General features: G+C 43.5%; 1 protein-coding gene across 2 annotated transcripts in view; it reads right to left on the bottom strand.

The window, feature by feature from the left end:
* Nucleotides 1-8,267: 8,267 nt before the first annotated feature.
* The window catches only part of CASP3 (caspase 3), a 25,818-nt gene continuing 20,594 nt past the window's right edge, over nucleotides 8,268-13,491 (bottom strand). For both annotated transcript variants that reach the window (XM_019534683.1, XM_019534684.1), the window contains exon 8: nucleotides 8,268-9,805. In XM_019534683.1, coding sequence (XP_019390228.1) covers nucleotides 9,579-9,805 — 227 coding nt within the window. In that variant the 3' untranslated portion in view covers nucleotides 8,268-9,578. The remainder of the gene's footprint in view (nucleotides 9,806-13,491) is intronic.

Consider the following 13,491-nt stretch of genomic DNA (forward strand, 5'->3'; position numbering starts at 1 on the left):
AAATTCTCCTCTACACCATGCCCCAGGCTTCACAGGTGTTCTCTCTATGATGTTGTCTATACATACACTTGGCCCCCTTAGGCCTCCCCTGATTCCCAACATAGTCTCCTTCTGTAACCCCAGGGACATTGTATTTATACAATGTGTAATCTGTCCACACTGGGCAGAAACATATTAATAAGCAAGAGCCTGTGGGCTGTATCAGAGTTACCCCTTCCCCTCACTATACCTGCAATGTGTGTCTAGGAGGATGCACGTACAAAAGGGAGCTTGTAGTTCAATTGAAACTTGGAAAGGGAATGGAATAATTGCCTCTCAGCGCTTTTCTGCTACAGGACTATAATTGGCAGTCTGAGTAGAAAGCAGCAGGCTGAGTAAAGAGGGGTGGATCCAGCCTGAGGGAGATAGAGGACTCTTCCCTATTTGCTTTGGAACTGTGATATATTAGAAGGGATGGGGCTTGGAAATAGTGTGTCCCACTAGGGATGGGTGCTTTGGGATGGCCTTTCTATTGCATCCCCAACAAGGATCAGTGCTCTGCTGTGCTGTGAATTGCAGAGATATTTAATAAAAGGCAGCTCTTGCCTCAGAAAACTTACAGCCTTAACAGGGATAACACAGGATAGATGAGGGTAGAAAAAACATGAAATGGGAGAAGATAATGAAGAATGACTCAGTGATGTGTATATTAGGCAGATAAATAGAGATGCCTCATAGGAAAGGCTTTTACCTAGATAAGACAAATGAATATGAATTGCTAATAAGCCAAGGATGAAGCTTATGTTTGTTGGCTTTATTACACCGAATCAGACAGAACGGGCATGGAAGATGGGGCTGAGGAAGCTGTTTCCAGCTGAACTGGGTACAAGGAGCCTGTACTCTTATGTTAACTCTAACACCTGAGTCTCTGACAGGGAGAAAAAGGAAAGTATAACTAACCTTGAGAATATCTGTTCAAAAAGAAATTCTTCTCTACCAAAGCTTTCAAAGTTTAGCATTAATTATACCTTCTTGGGGAAAATTACAAATTACTGAATGTTAACATTTTCTACTGCTCTCTTTAAAGATGTCATCGTTAAATAAATACTACTAATATTTTAATTAATATGAAATACCTATGTTGTACTTTTCATCCACAGATCTCAAAATATATAGTAGATGATATATAGTAAATGATACACCTTAATGTAGACCTCAATACAGGAAAATGCCTTCTTTTCCTTCTTGAGAAGAGACAAGTGAGACATTTTCAAATCGCCTCCGTTGTTCACATGGGGTGTTGAGATGGCCTCCCTTTCACTTCTGTTCAGGCTCACAAGAGACTGGCTCTGCTATACTTTAGGTTTCTTTATTGTTATTTGTAGGCATGGGCCTGAGGCAGCACTTTGAACTTCGGGGGAGAAAGGTATATTGAGATTTGGATGCTATTCCAAATTTTGCATCTGCCTCCACTGTTTGGAGAGTTCTGAGCTAAATCCCAAGCTCTCCAAATCTGTTTGTGGAGTCACTGCCTTTCAGAGCTTTCCTGTGGCTAAAATGGCAGGCAGAGAAGGACCTGGGAGTTGACCATAAGCTGAACATGAGCCAACAGTGGGCTCTTGTTCCAACCCTCACCCTCCCCCAAAAAACAACAAAAAACCCCAAACAAACCAACAACATATTGGGTTGTATTAACAGGAGTGTCACCCTTGCAAATCAAGGGAAATGATCCTTCCATTTCATTCCCACTGGTGAGGCTGTCTGGAGTATTATGTCCAGTTTTCACCTTGTGCTTCAAGAAGGATGTGGACAGGTTGGAAAGCAACAATAATGATTAAGGGCCTAGGAAGCAAGATTTATGAGAAAAGGTAGAAAGATCTAGTGTGATTTAATTTGGAGAAGAGAAGACTATGGGGGAATTTAATAATTTAGTCTTCAACTACCTGAAAAGCAATTACAGACAGGATGACGATGGATTTTTTCCTGTGGCTGGAGGGAACAGGACCAGGAGCAAAGGCCTCAAGCAGCAACATAGAATAATTAGGTTAGAGTTCAGGGGATGCATCTATACATGCCCCTACAATACTGTTGTTATTGCGCTGTCATTTAGTACTTCCTTTTGCTACGGCGATGCAGTGACGAAATCTAAGTGTGCACTACGCAGTATGGGTGGTTACTGCCAAAAGGAAGTACTAAAGCATGGTGCTGTAGCAATGTCGCCATACAACCATGTGTAGATGTGCCCAAAGAGTACCTCAACTATTCTTATAATTGTCTGTGTACACACTCTTACCCTCATGAAATGTGAGGTAGCTGACCTCTGTTTCATTGAAGGATAAGCTGTCCTGCATTTAACAGCATGCTACAGGCATTGACTGTTATATAGCTGACCTTCTGTAAGATCACATACTAGATTACTTCACATTTTTTAAATCCATGTGCCCTTACCCTATACAACTTGCTTGAGGCCATAAAGAAAGTCTCTGACAAAGCTAAGAATTGAACTCTAACACTGAATTGAACATCTTTAACTTCTACATTTCTTTACCTCAAATATCCCGTTTTATAATGTGAATGAAAACGTCTAGAATTATATTTGCTTTAATTTGTAACCTTCCACTGATCTAACAATGGCAATGAGATGTATTATCCATGTAGCTGGTTCAAGCAAATGTGGGGCCCCTGTGAAGATTCATGTTGAGTGCCTCCAGGTGAAAGGTTCTGGATTCAGTGTGCAATCTCTTATCACCTCCTGAAACTCCTATGGCTTGCCAGCTGGAAAGGGTGATTCTCACAGGCTAGTGTTAGGGAAACAGAAAATTGGTATTTCTTGATGAACAAAGTTATGAGAATCTGATGTTTTCAAATGGTGGCTATGATAAAGGAATGAGTTATCTTAATTCTTCAGGAGGTACAAATGATTATAACCTGAGGTCTCAGTAAGCATGAATCAGCTTGTACCCCACACCACACAGCATTGCATCTGTGGCAGTCATACGTTCCACTTTTCACTTGCAAGGTAGGGCTCAATGATATAAGAGGATGAGAGTGTGGCAGTCCTGTCTGAACTGGGCCTGGTCATTAGAGATAACCATTGTTTCCTCAGAACATTGATTACTGTGTTCTGTAATGAGAAGAAAGAAAAAAGTTCTACTTGGTGAGCAATAGCTTGATGCCATGATGAACTTTTCGATGCAGCCATATGACTAAAACAAACTGAAAAGCATAAAAGGATCACAGGAGATGGGAATCTTTTTTTATTATCAGATACACTGATGTGCTAATGTTCACTGCTGGTGTTGATTTTTCCATTAGCTATAGTGACACCCTGTGGTAATAAACTGATGTTTCACACACCACCACATGATCTGAAAAGTTGGGATACATTGATATGATAATTGTACCATCCAGCATCATTATTTGCAGCAGTATAGAACTAAAATTATTCTTATTAAGTAATGGGGATAATCCCAACTGTAGGATGTGACTGAAGAAATCAATTTACTGTATTACTAGTTTTTAAATTCTTTATATATAAAATTATATTATTACAATCACTATTATTTTTAAGCCAAGGTACTGTATTCAGTACTGTACATAAAAACAAAACGAAGATAGTTTGACATGTAAATATTATTAGTCTGCTAATAATCAGAATATATATGTACAGACCACATTAAATATTTGATTTTCTGTTTGGACTTTATTTAATGCATGTTTTAGCTAAATCAATTTCATTCTGAAAATGGTCCCAATAAATTAACAACAGAAAGGAAAAAGCTGGATTTGTGAACTGAGGGAAGATAACCTTTAACACAAACAAATGTTCAACATGGCAACTAACACTTTGCCTGCAGTTTTTAGTCAATGACTTGTCAAAGAAAAGACTCATTTAGAGGAAAAGAAAATAATTTAAATTTGAGGGAAATTGCACAAAAGGAACTTTCAAAGTTGAGTGGAATGTTAAGGGTGAGGAGTTGTAATGGAAACCATGGGGAAGGACTTGGAAGAATGGGTCCATTCAAAGTTTGAATTAATACATGATACTACCAAGGGACGTGGTAGGACTAGAACCATTGCATGTAAGATGGTAACCAATATAATGTTTATGACAACTTACATAAACATATCAAGCTAAATCTGATGCCATTGGGCCAGTTCTGCTTACAGTTACATTAGTGTGATATATTGACTTGAATGGTGTTGCTTAGGTATAATTCTGAGCAAAAAAATGCTCTTAAATATTAACCTAAACTGTCTCGGTAAGCGAGGCTGAAACGTGAAAGAGAATCTTTTACAACAGTGCACTGTTTTGCACCTCGCCTCTACAGGAAACCATGCTCACCGTGCTGTCAGTGAACACAAATATTATTTTTTCTTGGTTTTATATACATGTTGGTTTCTTGATGTGTTTAGCTGACTTGTGCTAGAAGATTCAAAGGCGTTAATCTTGTTTGTACATTCAAAGGCAGATACCTTCACCTAGACCAGGGGTTGTCAACTGGGGATACGCATTCCCCCGAGGGCACTTGGGAAGGTCTAGAGAGTATGTGTGGGCAGGTGGGGATGGAGTGCTGCCACCCACCACCCTGCTCTGCCGCCTCCCAGGAGCAGGGCTGGGATGGAGCGAGGGCATCGGCACCCCTCTGCAGGCCGCACAAGTGCCGCTCCGTCAGCTGGACATGGGGGGGAGGGAAGCTTGCACGGACCGCTGCCATCCACCACCCCACACTGCTGCCACTCCGCATCCAACTACGTGCCACCCCTCCCCCTGCTCTGTGTCCAGCTGCCAGGGGTACACTTATTAAAAAAGATTGTAAACCCCTGACCTAGACTTTTAACAATGCTGCTTCTCCCATCTTCCTGTCCTCTGGAGTAAGTATTCGCTCTCTCTAAAATAGTACACACACGATATAAAATATACCTTCCTTTTTCCCAAATGCACTTGTGATTTCACACAGCACATCTCCTGCCCACGGAGTACTGGTAGGTTGCTAGCTCTTTCTGCTGCCTGTTCTAGTTTTAATGTCCATACATCTAAGATATGCATAAAGTTGCTCCACTATTTTCCTCTCATTCCTGCTATAGTTCACTGGCAATTTTCCAGTCGCTCTCTGTCCCAGAGTTAAGCCCTTTGATTAGGTTACTATTTATTTTCCACTCACCCGTTGATCTTTGTCATTGACCACATTAAACATACATTTAAATGCCTATGCCTAACAGCTTAATGGCTTCTGCCTAACAGGCCGCTTCATAGAATACCTTCCCCACAGCCAAAGCAGTCAAAGCATCTTCTTGACATTATTCGCATAACAAGGTATTCATCTTCAAGATACATTTGTCCCTGCCTGGGCCTGTCTTCCCACATGGAAGGACTGATGAAAATACTACCTCTCCCTCCAACTCCTTTATGTTCCTAATCATGCTGTTAGGCCTAGATTCAGTCTCACTTTTCATTTACATAATTATTGAAAAATGGAGGTGTAATTCTCTTCCCCTCATTCTTTTAGCTGAATAACCATTCAGTTTCATTAGTAATCTGTAGTTATAATTTCAGTACAGTAAATCATGTAGGTAAGGACTATATAATGACATCATAATAATAAATTGACATTTACGTATTGCTTATCATTAACAGCCTTTTAAGGGATGTTACTCTAAGACCATACTTCCCTGCTATTTTACAGATGGGAAAAGTCTGATCACAGATGATAGTGACTTACTCAAGCTCAAACCACAATTTAGTGGCATTTGAATACAACCCAGACTTCCTTACTCCCAGCTTTAGCTCTTCAAATTCAACCCTTTGATCTCAGTGTAATACTCAACCTGATGGGCTGAAAATTTGTGATGGGCATAGAACTGCAGAGAAAAGAACCCCTCTTCCAACACAAGGAGTTATTTTGTTGCCAGTGGATGGATCTACATGTGTCATTAATGCACCATAGCTGATTGCTCCTGGGCACGTGTGCACCCCGTTGAGTTGGGTTGCAGTAGCCCCTGGGTGGCCAGCAGCCCAGGGGATCAGCCTGCCACCCAGCTCAATGTGCTGCGGAGGGGCTGACTGGGGCATGAGGGTGCTCCAGTGTGGGGCTATCCAGGTGGTACTTGTAGTATTTACAAATACTACCCTGCTGCAGAGTTTATTAGTTTTGTGTGCCCTAATAGGGATGTAGATGCTGAGACATTTACTGCGCAGTAAATGTCTCTTGTAGAAGCACCCAGTGTAGCTTTATGGCTGATATCCCCAGTCAAATCTCATCCCTTGGTTAGCAGGCCTGCATAGTTGTGAATCTGCTGTCCCTTCTCAGCCCTTCTCTTACTGTCGTTATAATTGGAACTAGACTGGCTCAGTCAGGGTCCACTTAATGCGTGTAAAACAGATGATAAATCTAACGAGTTATTTTAGTTACATGAAAGACATGTATCTTCTGTACAATTGGGCTTCCATTTTGGTTTACATCTGTTTTTGATTGGGTGCATTAAACTGGTATCATGTTGGCTAAAAAGCATGCTTGGTTTTTTTTCCTACTCCTGATCCTGGCAGCAATGGTAACAGGCTTTGAATGAGAAAACCTGCTTCACTTGTTGAGCAAACTGTGGACACAAACTCATGTTTTTTTCCAGTGTACAAAACTGCAATTAGAACCTCACAGATGCTTCAGTACTGAAAGAAATCCAGCATCTTCTGACTTATAAATAGGAGAAAAGGGCACACTATAGACTTAGGAACAGAATTTTTTCCCTAGGCAAGAAAGTGTATTCAGTGAAAGAAGTTGCATTTTGGTAGAGGAATATGAAAGTTTCAGAAGCATGCCCATTACTTTGGGCTAGATTAATAAGCAGTTGAGCACTGCAGCACATATGACTTGGCTCCCTAGCTGCTGAGTGTAATCCAAAAGTACCAAAGTAGACAGGCATGTAGGCTTCCTATGCAATATGTGTGTCTTAAGATTGGTACTCACAAAAGTAAGCAAATGTGTAGGGAGCTAAGTTAACCAGCAGAAGACATCAAGGATGGGAGAACATCATAAATCCTACACATCTCAGGCATGTAAATATGAAGAGTAACCCCCCTTTTCTACAGTAAGATGCCTATAACACATCTATCTGGCAAAACTGTCTAGATCAAGGAAGCTTTGTAACCCCTTACCGAGGATGAGCCACACCAGGGTTTCCAACTTCTTCCTTTGTCTGAGAGGATATGAACCTGCACTTCACACTGACAAAGCAAAAGCTCTAATCACTAGGTTATCGAGTACTCTGGTATTGGGTGCTCTTGTGCGTTTCTACTGAAGTTGTTTCACTTTGCATGGAAGAATTAGTGATATGGTTCTATAACAGTGATTTCTCAACCAGTATGCTGCAGCACCCTGGAGTATTGAGAGATCCTTTTCAGGGTACTGTGGTGTACTGTGCATTATTAGCCTTGTCAGTGTACAAACACCTACACACGATTCACAAGATAAACCAGATTTCCATTAGAAATCCACAGCATTCAAAACATTCTGACCTATTATGGTCTTTGAGCGCTTTGCAAAAAAAGAATTGTTCTGTTGTTTTTCTACAGTCAGAAGCTTAGAGCTGGCATTTTCCAAAGGGTACCTAGAGTATTAAAAAAAGCTAAAAACCACAAGAAACTCATAAGAAAGGAAAGATGTGGCTTTCAGCACCTGGTCCCAACAAATACTTTTCTCTAAATTATTATTAGAGACAGGAACTGGAACCCAGGTCTCTCCCTCCCACAGACAATTTGAGCAGTTTTAACACTTCATGTGCACAATTCCAGGTGCCTCAGAATGTGGTTCTATATAAAAACTGATCTGTTGTTCTTTCATTTCCTCTCAATGTTTGGTGTGAAGGAAAAAGAAGGGAAGAAAAACCACAACAGGCGAGGGTGGGAGGAAAGGTTAAACAAATGTAAAGTTGAAAATGTACAAGTTAGGTTGAAAAATAGATGAGAATAAAAGACAGGAAAGCACTGTTAAATTAACAATATTTAATTGATAAAAAAAAATTCAAAAGACTTTATCAAAGTGAATGTCGAGCTGCTACCATTACTTCATGCTACCTATTTTTTAAAAAGTTTAAAAAGTCTTGTCTGCAGGCATACAATAGTCATTTACAATTCTGAGTTTCCTTTTTCCATTAAATCAGAAGATTTTGACTGTTATCAATGAAGATAAAAATATTTATGATTAAACTTATTATGACTTTAAAAATCTGATTCACTTTTACATACCAGTATAGAGTTTCACTAAGTGGAAAAACCTAATGAGAGATTTAAATATGCTGTTTTACCAGACCTTTTATTAAATTATAAAAATTGATACTTTAAAAAAAGTCACTGAGTTTTCTCCAATATGACACATTTATTTTTGGTGACAGATGGAATCATGTACATACAGTATTTAAAGAAAAACAAAAAAAATCTCATGATATATGGCCAAAAACTGGAGTTTGTCACTCAAAAGTATAGTCCCATTTTGTTTTCATCCTGCAAGGCATCAAGTGCTGTCAGCAGGTGTTAAGCACCTTTATCTATAGGGAGTTGAGAGTAGCAAGCAAGGAGCATTTTTCAGGAATGCTGTCTTAGCTATTCCACAAAACAGCTGAATGAATAGGATGCCTCCCTGTACACAAAGAATGGTATCTTTCCATAGTTCACACAGTCCTCTAGAGCACCATGTTTTCTCACCTATAGCATGATCTTGATTATAATGTGCACTCTTGGTTTTTGGAAGGCCCCAAGAAGCGGGGAAAAAAAAATCTTACCATGGAGTATGGGCAAGTACCTGAGGTCTGGGATCTCCATGGCCAGGCACTGGGTTCAGATATGGACTGACCCATGCATCAGCCTGATCTGGGGTGATGGGTTCAGCTGTGGACTGGGCTGGCATACAGAATCAATCTGGCATGCAGCAGCATGTCAGCCAGCCAAGGCCTCCTCAAGGATCTGGAGACTTGGCCGTGAGAGAGTGGTGGCAGTGTTAATTGCTATGGCTGTGGGTGGTTGTGGAAGCCACAACAATTAATGCTACCACTGCACCCCCTGCCATCAAATCTCTGGACCTCTGGGAATCCATCTTTTCCACATATAATACACACCCAAATTTCCCCTAGCTGGTTTAGGAGAAAATGGGTGCGTTATGTGAGGAAAATATGGTACTTCTCAAATACACTAATTTGTAGTGACACTAATGTAGTATCACCACCATCAATGAAATGATTCTGGTGCATACCATTTTCTGAATCCCTTCCTAATGAGATTTCATAGATGAAAAGAGAACCTAAAGTTTCATGACTTCCTATTCCAGCCAGAATGAAATGATGCATCTAAAAAGGAGAATATGCAATTCAATCCATCTCCTCCTAATTTTTCAGGAACCACTACTTTCAAACTTGTCCTTATTTCAGCTAGTGGTAACATCATGTTAACCTCTTCAATACTGCACAAATTTAATGTTAAATAGTCTTAATTTCATCTAGGCTACTTACATACAGTAGTGAACGGTAACTCAGATTTGTAACTGGTATTCAATGTATAAATTACTGTTATTCTATGCATAAATTACAAATACAAATAAAGGTGCTGGTCTTCAGTGAGAAAAGTACACATCTTTGGTAAGCATGGACACAATACAGGGAATTTGCTTCTTTGAATCAAACTCTGTTCGGTTTGAACACGAGCTAAACTCTGCCACCTTGCGATTTACACGTGTTAAGATCTGCATAAGCTCAAGATTCTTTGCATGCTGTTTCAGCATTGTACATAGTGACTGAATAAACCAGGAGCCCACCGCTGAGTTTCTCCAGGAGTAATAGCCTGCAGAAGTGGGATACATAATATTTATCAGAGTCTTGCAAAATGTGACAGAACAATTGTGGAAAGTATATTTTGATCATAAGAACAATCTTTCATCAAGCATTTAAACACAAAGGTCTTTAAATAAATGGCAACACACCAATCCCAATATGTTTTCAATTAGGGCGGTCAATTAATTGCAATGAACGCCTGCAATTAATGCATTAATTTGTTTAACGTGCATTAATCCCAGCTACATACTTGCCTGTGTGCTGGGAAAAAGGCAACCCCTCCTCCTGTGCTGCTGCTCAGCCACAGACATACACACAAACACGCGCGCGCGCGCGCCAGCCACCAACACGCACTCATACAGACAAACATACATACATATGCACACACCAGCCAGGCAGGCAGAAACACACCCACCCACCCCAGTCTGGCAGACACGCGCACATGCGCGCGCACACACACACCAGCCAGGCAGACACACACACACACACCATTCAGGCAGGCGCGCGCGCGCACACACACACACACACACACACACGCATATACCAACCAGGCAGCTATACAGACACACACACACGGGCGCACACACATGGACACACACACCAGCCAGGCAGACACATACATGCACACACCAGCCAGGCAGGCAGGAAGATGCACATACACACAAGCAAGCCACAGATAGACACACACCAGCCAGGCAGACACACGCACGCACCAACCAGGCAGACATGCACACACACCCCTCCCCCCAGCCAGCCAGACACACACACACACACACACACACACACACACACACACACACACACACACACACACACACACACACACACACACCCCCCAGGCAGGCAGACACACACACATACCAAGCAGGCAGGAAGACACACACACACACACACACACGGCACAGAGAGACATACACACACCCACCCCAGCCAGGTAGACACACACACATACACATGCATGCACCAATCAGGCAGAAACACACACGCACACACCAGCCAGGCAGACAGAGACACAGACAGACACACACCTCTCCACCCGCCAGCCAGGCAAGCAGATACACCCTGACCCCCCATCCAGGCAGACACGTGCACACACACACCAGGCAGACACACCCCTGCCAAGCAGGGTCCTGGGATCAGACTCGGTAGATAGATGCAGGTAAGTGTGTGGGGGGATCTGAGCTGGTGGATGTGTCTACACGTGGCCCTATTGCGCCATTGTTACTGTGCCATCATTTAGTATAGTAAAATTTCTGCTGACATTTAAATAACTGAAAGTTTCATTAACCAGAATTTCTGGCTGGCTGGCCAGATGCCGGGTGGCGGAAAGCTCACATGCGGCGACAACTGCCACCGCTCTGCATGTGGCTGCTCCATGAGTGCCTGCTGCCACACCCCCTCCCCTGTGTTACTTGAAAACCCTTGCTGGGGGTTTTCAGATAACTGGAATTTTTACATAACTGGCAATTCCCTTACCCCAGGGATGCCGGATAACAGAGACTGTACTTCCTGTTGGAAATATTAAATGACGGTGCAGTAACAGCCCATACTGGCAGCACAGTTATTTTTAGCCTCTAGGGGTTGCTGTAGCAATGTGCTATAGCAAAGGAGCACATTGTTACAGCGATGTTGCTGCGGCATCACGGTTTGTGCCCACTTACGCTATGTCATAGCATGTTGCTATGCTGACATAGCATCTCATCTAGATGCGCCCACTGTCACCATCCCTGCCTCTCTTCAACCTCACTCTAAATGGCAATGCTTTTTGTTACTTGTCCTAATTTGCATGAATCCAATCAGTTACAGGTACACAATGTGTCTGCAAAGAAATGTTTGAGCCTGAAGGTTTGCCAATGATATAGACTTATATTCATTTTGTGGTAAACAGAGCCATTGGACCACTACCTCATTTGGTGGATGTATGTGGTAACACAAAAAAGAGAATGAATTTAAACAAAAAAAGAAAGGTAGACGTTCACCAAGTACCTGCCAGACCTGACCTCTTACACTTTTCTTTCCCACCCCCATTTCTCCCCTTTCCTACCCTACTTTCCTGCCCTTTGTCTTCCTAATTTCCAGCTATTTCTTTTTTTCCTTTTTTCACAGACAGGTTCTTTTCTAATTTGAGTTACTACTATTGTAGTCTTCCTTCCTCACCTTTGGCTTTCTTTCCCTGTGCTTTTTCCCCACCTCCCTTCCCTGCTCTACCTTTGGCAGGCAAGGTTCTTTGTGCAGATGTGATCTCTTTTATTAGACCAATTGAGCAGTTGGAAAAAAGTTCTTAGCAAGCTTTTGGGAGCAGTCATCTGTCTTCAAGACTGCTCCTGGAAGCTTGCTAAGAACTTTTTTCCAACTACTCAGCTGGTCTAATAAAAGACCTACATCTACTCAACGAACCTTGCCTATGTCCTCAGACCAGTGGTCACTGGTTGATCTTGGAGCCTCTTGGAGTCAATCTGAGGCTGGGGGGACTGAGCATGAGCCCTACACCCAACCTAGCAGGTCAGTCCCTGGGGGAGGGAAGAGGTGGGGGCCAGATCGAGGTCCCCGCGGTGAGGGACAGAGTGCTGTAGAGGCAGGAGCAGGGGTAAGGTGAGTGGGGCCCCTCCTGGGTGGGTGGTGGGAGAATCAAGCCTGGGTGGCTCTCCAGGGGTGTGGAAGGAGGGGGTGGTCCCAACACTCTGTGCACCCCAGTGGAGGCCCTGGGGGACACATGCCCCCCCACCCCCACCCCATCTGTGCATGGCAGAGGCAGCTAGCATTCCCGGCTGGGCTTTGCATCCAGAGCCCCACTGCACATCCGGAAGTGGTCCGACACCATGTGCTTCCAGCCACTGGGAGGGCAGGGGACAAGGCTCAGCTCAGTGTGGGATGCATGTGGCTTGGAGCTGCTCCTGCTCCAGTTGCTGCAGCAGGGCTTAGAGCGCAAAGTCCAGCCCACAACTGCAGCTGCCTCCCACAAAAGCTAGGCAGCGCAGCAGCTGTGAAGCAGGGAGTGGGGCTGGAGCAGGGGCAGGCTGTGCATAGCTGGGGTGCGGGGCAAAGCTGGAAGCAGGTTGTCCAGGGGTGCTGGGATGTGGGGCACACACACGGGGAAGGCATGGGGGGCCTGTGCCCCCAGTTTTGCATCCTGGGTTGGGCGGTGATGGTGAAGGGAGTGAGGCTATGGGAGGGGTGGGATGCAGGCACCCAAAAATTTGCTGTAGCCACTCCACACAGCGCTGCCACCGCCTGGCCTGAGTGTAGTTTCATAGTTAGTAAGGTTGGAAGGGACCTGAGCAGATCATCAAATCCAACCCCCTGCCACGGCAGGAAAGAGTACTGGGGTCAAACGACCCCAGCAAGGTGACTGTCTAGCCTTGTCTTAAAGACCCCCAAGGTAGGAGCCAGCACCACTTTGCTTGGAAGTTGGTCCCAGGTCCTAGCCACCCTGACAGTGAAGTAGCGCCTCCTTATGTCTAATCTACATTTACCCTCTGCCAGCTTGTGACCATTATTCCTAGTCACTCCTAGTAGTGCTCAGGGGAACAGGGACTCCCCCAATGCCTGCTGGTCCCCTCTGACTAGTTTGTAACAGGCCACTAGATCCCCCCTCAGCCTTTCCTCGTAGGGCCTGCCCTGCTGCCCCCTGATCATGCGAGTGGCTCTCCTCTGGACCCTCTCCATGTTGTCCACATCTCTCTTGAAGTGCGGATC

The sequence above is a fragment of the Crocodylus porosus genome, unplaced genomic scaffold, assembly GCF_001723895.1.
Source record: "Crocodylus porosus isolate Cpor-Errol unplaced genomic scaffold, CroPor_comp1, whole genome shotgun sequence".
In the NCBI taxonomy this organism is placed as follows: domain Eukaryota; kingdom Metazoa; phylum Chordata; order Crocodylia; family Crocodylidae; genus Crocodylus; species Crocodylus porosus.